Source organism: Asterias rubens, chromosome 4, assembly GCF_902459465.1.
Source record: "Asterias rubens chromosome 4, eAstRub1.3, whole genome shotgun sequence".
NCBI classification, from domain to species: domain Eukaryota; kingdom Metazoa; phylum Echinodermata; class Asteroidea; order Forcipulatida; family Asteriidae; genus Asterias; species Asterias rubens.
The window spans coordinates 10,404,272-10,413,414 of NC_047065.1; the positions used below are offsets into that span (position 1 = coordinate 10,404,272).

The following is a 9,143-nucleotide window of genomic DNA, read 5'->3' on the forward strand; positions in this document are numbered from 1 at the left end:
ATTTACACATGTAAATAATGTTGCTTTATTTATGATCCAGTAACCAGTTCCTGATTGACTTACCTTTCTACACGAATAACTGGTTCAATGATAAGGTTAATGCACCCAATCTCCCATCAAACTTTTAAGTTAACAAATTTAAGTGAACCAGGAACTTGTTTTTTTATGAATGTGTACAGTTGCAATGCACTAACATTGTATGTTGATTTTTAATCAAGTACATGCAAACTTGTTACAAAAACATTTATTCAACATTGAAGCATTAACCATGCCTCATACATGCATTGTACAATGCTGTATGAGATAGATGGTCAATTAGCACTCATCCAAATCTCCTTATATTATGAGTAAGAGCAAATTGCTTTATTGGATCTTGTGTGTTGACTGAATAAAAATGTACATTCTTATAAGTTAAATTAAATGTTTTCATTACAAGTGTTAATATTTTGTTGGGAGTGGATGTTCTAGTTTTGTTCACTTGTTCAATATAACACCTCTGTTTGAACGATGATTGCTATTGCCCGATATTCCATCACCAAAGCTGTGGTGACGGATTTGCAATTGGTCTGATTTCATGCCAATCAAAATGTTGGCACTATCGTAATATTTGTGCCAAATCAAGGTTGGACGGCTAGAGAGCTGCTTTGTATTCATTTAACAATAAAGGTACAATTGGCTACCTCCATGATTTAACCATTTTACATGCACACCGTTTGGGCCTACTATACTACCAATGAACAATGCCTGTTGCCAGTCTATGGTTTAATCTCCAATTGCAATTGACGTGTTATACGATGATCTGTTGACAGCCACAAAATGACAGCGATAACTAGAAGCAGTCAAACCCTTTGAAATGTAAATAAAGGATTTCGAGTGCCAATCATTGTGTATCCATGGACTCTACATGGTCCCTTTGTTGTAGTGGCTAGACAACAATATAAAACGAGCATGGGCCTGTTTCACATGACACTGCGCTCCAATGTGTGTAACTGCTCACCTCTATAGGGGAAGACCATAATTTAATCATAAAACTCTCTGCTTGAAGTTGGTGTTGGTAAATTGTGTTGTTGACTGTCGTCATGCAACATTGATAACCTTCAAGGGAGAAAGGTTGTTTTAGAATGGGGGTTCAACCATGGCCCATAAACTGGGCTACTGTCTGATTGATGGCACTAACTTCGACCTGACGCGGAAGTGTGCTAAAAATTGATTTTTAGTCTCCATCGTGGAACTTTCGAAGCATGGAAGTAGAAATATACTGAAATTCCATTTCTTGAGCAAGGTCTGAAACATGGTGAGTTTTCATTCAATATTCAATTGCTATGTCGGCATTTGTAATCTATATCGTATTGTTAATCTGTTAGTGTTTACAGGTATCGTTACAACAAGTTGAAACGATAGCGCCTCCTTTCTTGCTGATACCGTTGACTACACTCTATACCTCACCGGTGTAGATAATATCAATCATTTTAGTCCACAGTAGGCCTCTAGGCTATGGACTACTTCGTAAACGATGATTAACGTCAATTAGAGTTAGTTTGTACCTAAAAAATGTCGATACAAGTTTTATTGACAATAACGCACAATGTTTCTAATAATTGCCTTCAATAATATTGTCACTCTAGGGGTTTCCTCATCCATGCACGTTTATTTTGTGTACAGTGGTATCCATTTTCCAGTGTAATGATGAAGAACAATGAACGGAAAGCTGGAAGTTTGAAACAATCTGATTTAGAATTATATACTACATATTATGCATGGAATTTAACTGGCTCCTCAGTCTAAATTTAATAAAAGATTTAGTGATGTTGACATTTTGGGGTGGAAATTTTAATAAACATAGCAGGTCATACCCCAAGTAACAAATTATATTGTATGCATATACTGCTCTCATAAAACCCGTAGCTCTCTGGTGCAAATTACGTTGTCATGAACAAAATTTGAATAATGTATTTACAATAAAATTATTCATTAATAGATAATTAGATAAAGTTCACGCTTACAATGATCGGCCTAATTATTTTGTAGATAATTTTTATTAGGGTAGGCTCCTATCACTCAATCTTCGTCAAGGTAATGGGCAGCCTTACAAACATAATATATGACCTAGTGTGTTCACACCTCAGCCACAATACTGCCGGGCACTTATTTATAGTCACAGTGTTTGATCAACAGCATCAATTTCATAATGGCAATATTGGCCTCCTGCCCGAGATAAAATAATAAAATAGCTGAGTTTCTAAAGATTTGTGATAATAATTGTTAATAATTAATTGGGCTAATAGAAGCTTCATTTATTAGTGAATCGCACAGTGCCATGCAGATTTTGCCATGGAAACACACGAGCTGTAAGTTCAATAAAATTGAGTAAATGAAACAAAACTTCAAGGATCGTTTCTTTCGACTAATCAATAACTCATGTATATCTTACGATGCTTTGTTGGCATTAAACATCAGTCAGTTTGACTCGTGGTACAAAACGCCTCGTCGATTTTGTCTTAATATCGATTGATTTTTTTATCCCCCGCGGCGAAAATGTGTGGCGATGAAAGACATGCTCCTATTGCAGGAGCATTGGATTTGTGTCACGATTTAGATTCATTATAGGGACTGTAGACCATAAGTTTGGTAACTTTCAAAGACCAGAATCACAAATTGGCATAAAATAACACACCTGTAAAAATTTGGTAATAGAAATTGTAAGAAAATAATGAAAGAAAAGGGGAAAACCTTGTTACACAGAATTGGCTTTCCCAGTTTCACTTTGGGTGAAAACTTTTGTCAGGTCTGGAATGACACGGAGGCCACGGTAGGCCACGGCCTCTGTTGACCCTAGTGTTGGCATTATTCGTGCCTCGTCAAGATCGGACGAGTTGGTCTATAAAAAGCGTTTCAAACCGTTTGTTATGAAATGCATATGGTTAGAAAGATGTTTTAAAAGTAGAATATAATGATCCACACAAGTATCACTCAAAATTGCACAGTTTTTCTTTTACGTCGCAACACGGTGACTCCCATAAATGGCCGACCGTGTTAGTCGACGAGGTAAAAAGAAAACCACGCAATTTCGAGGCATTGTTTTCTACTTTTACATCTTTCTACTCAAATGCATTTTATAACAAACGGTTACAGAACGCTTTTCAAAGACCAACTCGACCGATCCAAGGCAATGTGTTCCTTTCAGAGCCGGACCTCTGCAAAATGAAAATGGCCTTGCCCTCTCCAAGATAGATCCAATTTAGAACTGCGTTTCTCTTAAACTACATTTACTTCAAAGGGGGAAATTTCGGACAAAGTTTTATATAATCGCCGGCTCTCCGGTGGTCTTTACCATTCAAGTAAATTGTTATGGTCATTAACCTTTGGAGTAATTACCAAAAGTATATTTACATTGCCTTTAGGTCTTGTTTTTTTCTTGGTTGTTTTTCTTGCCCCATTGTTAATTGCACCCCGTTCATGCTGACATTAGTACAACAAAACAAGCTGAATTCTCCTGTCGTTGTAGCCAATGCAGATCACCTTAGTTTCTTTCTTGACATTCTTGTCCAATTTATTTCTGAGAAGGCCTAGGTGTTGTGCAGCAACACACTATTGCGGGTGGGTAACATCTCTATAGTGAGAAGTGATGGTTCTGAGGAAGGCCGGATTGAGAAATTGTGGGTCTGCTGTTATGAACAACGAGTCTCCGCTAAACAGCTACCTGATAGGCATATCCCCTACTGTTCTAAAGGTTGAGAGAGTTTCCCAGTTCCGATTCCTCTCAGAACCACCATGTTTTACAATAGGGATTTTACCCCAAAACACAATATTCTTATGTTGTACTAAGCCTACACTTTGCAAATGTTATTGATGATGTGCAACCTCCCCATCTTGTTTGTTTATCCTTTGTTATTCCACACTTGCAACTCATATTTTATTTGCCCCGGTATTTTTCTTAATTCACCCGTTATTGTGATTTTCTCTAGGGTTTTGAAAAAGCTGGCGATTCCCTTCTTGTCAGGTAACATCACTGGGTCTGCATCCTCCCGCATTCGCAATATGGCACACGTGGGGGTGCGAGATGCAACGGGCCGCTTCACCGAGACATTCGAGATCTTTGCGAAGCTCCCAGGTCCAGGGTCGCTCACCTCAATCAACGTACGACACACCACCACCGTGGCAGAGCTCAAGTCCCTGATCGAACTAGTGTGTGGCATCCCCTCTGACTTGCAACTTCTGTCGTATCGTCATCACTCTGTTCTCACCGACGGGGATACCCTGGGCAGGCTGTGTGTCATACCGGGGGCGCGCCTACCCGTAAAAGTCACGTATGGATTCGATGGGTTGGTAGATGCTGCATTGAGAGGCGATTTGAAAGAGGTGCTGAGAAAAGTTTCAATGACGATGGATGTTGGTGGGATGTCACAGAGGCGATTTGTTGCGATGTTTATTGCTGCACACAGGGGCTTTCACTACCTTGTTGATAGGTGAGTATTGGCAAAGATTTAATTATTTCACACTCTTGTTGTCGAGAATAGAAGGTCATCGTACGTTTAAATTTTCACAAATCCCGAAAGTCGTATACTTCAAATTAGTCATAATGAGGCGATGCTTGTTCGAGGCCTGTCATGTTAGGTAATTTCCAGAATACAAATTATGTTTAATTCACTGTCCTATGGCACAATGTGACAAAACATAGGTGTCCTAACTTACAAATGTTTTTATCTCCAGATTGCTCTGCGATGGTGCTCTTCCGAATTCCCAAACTCCATCCGGCAGGACAGCCCTACACGTTGCCTGCGCCATGGGCAACAATGGATGCATCGACAGCCTCCTTCAACACGGTGCGTTGCTAGAAATTAAAGACGCCTCCCACCAAACACCGGCAGACACTGCCGCCTCCTGCGGACAGCAGGGAGCACAACGACGGGTCGTGCTCTACGCAAGGATTCTTGCCAACAAGTCCACCAAGGAAAAAACATGCACTTGGTCCACGTCTCCGAGATTCCCAAAGTCCAAACTTGGGAGTAGCGTAGCACCGACCATATCCCTGAAGGATCTGGCGATCACCCCCGGTCCAGAACTCATGATAACCGCTTGGAAGGGTCGGGAACATCGTCATCATTACTTTGAGAGGAACCGGAGGCCTTTGTCTTCAAAATCGGCTCATAGTTCTTTATTTCAGAATGACAGTGCTACGTCAAGCACCGAGAGCTGGGAGTCTTTCCGCGATGTTGCCAAAGGCAGTCAACTCCACGCACCATCCAAGACAGAGGTATGCCCTTGGTGTGCAACGATATAAATTAGGTGTAACATATCTGATTGACAGTTTAAAAAATTTGTTTTTTTCTGTGAAACATGAGACTAATCGAATTTTAGCGCAAACTTTGATTTGTTATTTGTTTCTAAAAGATGTTTAGCAGATCATACTCTTAGTATGATTCATGTGAGCAGACGGTTTCTGTTCACGGAACACTCGTTGGTAGAATACATTTGCTATATAACCACTGCTTTTCGTATAAAAGTAAAGGGCCGAGCTGTCGACAACACATGTTCATTTTAAATGCGCACTTTAGTCATAATTTTTTCGGTTGTTCACTGTCTTATGTTTTTACGCGCATTTTCCTGTTGTAGTTATTAGCAGAGCACACGAAATTGCTTATACCTGATATTAAACTTTGACTTTTCAAACAGGATTCTTCTCCACATGGAAGCAAGATCACAACCGATAGAGAATCGATGGCACGCTCAGTTCGTCTCCACGATCGTCCTAATTCAGCTCTTTCATCAACAGCTGGACGAAGACCCAAAAGTGCCACGCCCAAATCAGTCAAGTTTGCACCTGACGACTCACGTTCACCGAGACCGCCCACAAACATGGACAAGTATTCCGGCAGCAAAAACATCCAGAATAGTGTACCAATACCATCGGATTCATACTATAGGTTCGTCACTGAAAAGATAATGGGATGGTGTAGTTTTTAAAAGAACTCTTTTAAAGGATTTCCATACTTATTGTAGAACACAATATCCACAGTCTTGCATTTAAACGGTTTAAAGATAAGGCTGGAAGAAAGCTTGCTGTGAGATGCTGTAGTATTTTTGAGATAATTAGCAAAGCAATGTCACTGAAATGATTTCGTCTCAGAATACGAACATTATTCTAGCACCTCTTGAAAACATTGGTCTGTGACTATAGGTACTCATGTCATGGCCAAAAACTGGATACACAAAAGGTATCAAAACCATTGAATATGGAAAAACATGTCAATCGAATAATTATTTTCGAAATCTATCATATATTATGTTGTTTTAAATCTTAATGTTTTCATCTTATTTCAAAGGTCACCTGTACAAGTTCCAGTTAGTAGTCGCCGATCACTGGACTCGGAACAGACCGATGCTGCAAAAAGTTGTCTTCGGAAAATACTCGTCACAAATGACAATGAAAGGCACAACTCCAGGCAAAATCTTGGTACTTATCAAACCAACAATGTCAATGGACAAGTACCTAGAAGTGATCGTGGAGACGGTAATGAAATCACTATGGGAAATAAGGCCAATGGTTCGTCCTCAAACAGCAGTGATCAGTCCTCGGAAGAACTAGACTTAAGAGAGATAAATGATATGAGAATCAACTATCTAAACGATAAGCTCCGACATGTAATAGATCTACCAGTTGAACACCCTCAACGCCTGCAGTTTATGAAGGAAGAGGAAAGCAAGCTCAGTGATGGGTCTCCATCACCGTATAAGGTTTCCAAAAGGAAACCAACTCCTGAAGAAAATGAACAAGCTTTCAATGACTGGCTTGCCTCCAAGTCACAAGACGCACGAGATCGGAAGCTAGTTAACAAGGTTAACAGAATGCTGAATGATGCATTCGGTAAGAAAGATGAAACTTTGGTCGTCGAGTGCGATGACCAGGTCCAGATAAAAACTCCGCTGACATTCGAAGCTTGGGCTGAAAAGAAATCTAACCAGGGGAGACTTCGCGCCGATAAGCTGGCAGCCGAGTCGGTTAAACAGGACCAAGAGACGGAAAAGAAAGCTGCGACAAGACTGAACGGTTGTAAATCGACTGAAACCTGGCTAGCCGTGAAAATTGAAAAACAAAAGCAGGAGAGGCAAGCTGCAAAGCAAAAGGAGGATGAGAAGCAACGTGCCAAAGCCGGTCGCGAAGAAGCAGCGCAGGAAGTCTTTAAGAAGTGGTGCATGCAGAAACAATGGGAAGAGCTCCAGATGCTGAAGGACAAACCACGTACGAAGAGGCGTCCCAAATCAGGTACCAACCGGAAGACGGGAAGCGCTCATCGCCTGACTTCGACCAGGCGAACACGGTCACATTCTGCACCACCTCGACGGATCAGGATCACACCATCATGATGACATAAACAATTAAATTATAAAGTTACCGATTTAGTTGAAATTGTACGTGGTGATTCACTCTTTCCTGGTGATTCGGATTCTCGACAAAGTGAGATTGTATACAGCTTGCTGTGTCATGTTAAACCAATATCTGTATCATTTTAAACAGTTTTCGGTACAGGCGGGAAGGGGGGGTACAGGCGGGAAGTTTGTGCGTAATAGTAGTACTGTGCTCGACGTTACCAAGACAAAAGCAAATATCTTATTCCACATAATTTGCCTGGCATCATGTTTGCACCCCAACGCACTTTTCTTGAATATGTAGTGGTGAGAAGGTTTATCATTTATTTTTGTTAAATAAACATTCACATTGCTCAATAGTATAATAGGCCCGTTTATTTAGTTTCATCTATTCATAATAATAATAATAATAATAATAAGACTTGTAATGCGCACATATCCACCCTGCTGGGTGTTCAAGGCGCAGTAAAACCAAAAACAAAAAACAAAAACAAAACACAAAGAAAAACAGACACAACAAAATTAGTCAATGAAAACCTGTGACATAAGATAAGTTTTGAGAAGAGACTTGAATTTTGCGGTACAAACACAAGATCGAAGATTAAGTGGTAGAGAGTTCCAGATGCGTGGCGCGGCTGAAGAAAAAGACCTGTCACCCCATGAGTGTCGAGACTTGGGTTCAATGAGGAGAAGCATGGAACTTGATCGAAGATTCCTTGATGGAGTGTAAACTTGAAGCAGTTCAGAAATATAGTGGGGAGCCTTGCCATTTAGAGCTTTGTGGACAATGAGCATCAGCTTGAAGATGATTCGTTGAGAGATAGGGAGCCAGTGTAGTTGTTTCAGAATGGGGGTGATAGAACAGGATTTTCTAGACAGTGTCACAATGCGGGCAGCAGTATTTTGGAGCCGTTGAAGTCGGGAAATCTGGTTGAGGTAGACTGTATAGAAGAGCATTGCCGTTGTCAAGACGAGAAGTAACAAATGCGTGAATGACCTTTTCAGTGGCACTTTTATCCAAGTACTTGCGAATCTTACCTATATTCCTGATGTGATATGATGATAAACGAACAATATTGTTGATGTGTGGCTGAAGTGTCATCGATGAATCAAAAATAACCCCCAAGTTCCGAGCTTTTAGCGAGGGAGCTATCCGAGCATCACCGATGGAGATGTATGGCACTGAAACCTTGGTTAACTGTTGACGTGACCCAAATAAAAGGAACTCTGTCTTATCATCATTTAACTTCAGGAAGTTTTGTTGTGTCCAACGTCGAATCTCTTGGATGCATTTCTCAAGTCTTGCAATAGATGCATTGGCGTTTTCTTGAGAAGATTTAAACGTGATGTATAGCTGAGTGTCGTCTGCGTACACATGGTAATTCAGATTAAATTTGAGGATGATGTCACGAATCGGTAAAGTGTACAGTGTAAACCACTGCGGGCCGAGTACCGACCCCTGTGGCACAGAGTAGTTCAAAACAACAGGGTCGGATATCGCAGTGCCAATACATACATGCTGAGTTCTATTGTGGAGATACGATTTGCACCATGCTAGGGCTGTGTCCTCTATGCCAAGGTGATTCTGGAGCCGAGAGAGAAGGATGTTATGATCAACAGTGTCAAAAGCAGCACTCAGGTCTAGCAGGACTAGTGCTGTAAGGTTACCATTGTCCATAGAAGAGAGAATATCGTTGCTCACACGGACTAGTGCAGCCTCGGTCCCATGGAAAGGCTTGTATGCTGACTGGAACACGTCGGACAGGTTGAAAGTA

General features: G+C 40.8%; 1 protein-coding gene across 1 annotated transcript; it reads left to right on the forward strand.

Annotated features, from left to right (window-relative positions):
* Positions 1–740: 740 nt before the first annotated feature.
* Positions 741–7,759, forward strand: LOC117288841. Its single transcript, XM_033769693.1, has 5 exons — positions 741–1,294; positions 3,966–4,466; positions 4,711–5,254; positions 5,674–5,924; positions 6,324–7,759. The coding sequence occupies exons 2-5, from the start codon at positions 4,039–4,041 to the stop codon at positions 7,363–7,365; spliced, it is 2,265 nt and encodes a 754-aa protein (XP_033625584.1). The 5' UTR covers positions 741–1,294; positions 3,966–4,038; the 3' UTR covers positions 7,366–7,759.
* Positions 7,760–9,143: the final 1,384 nt, after the last annotated feature.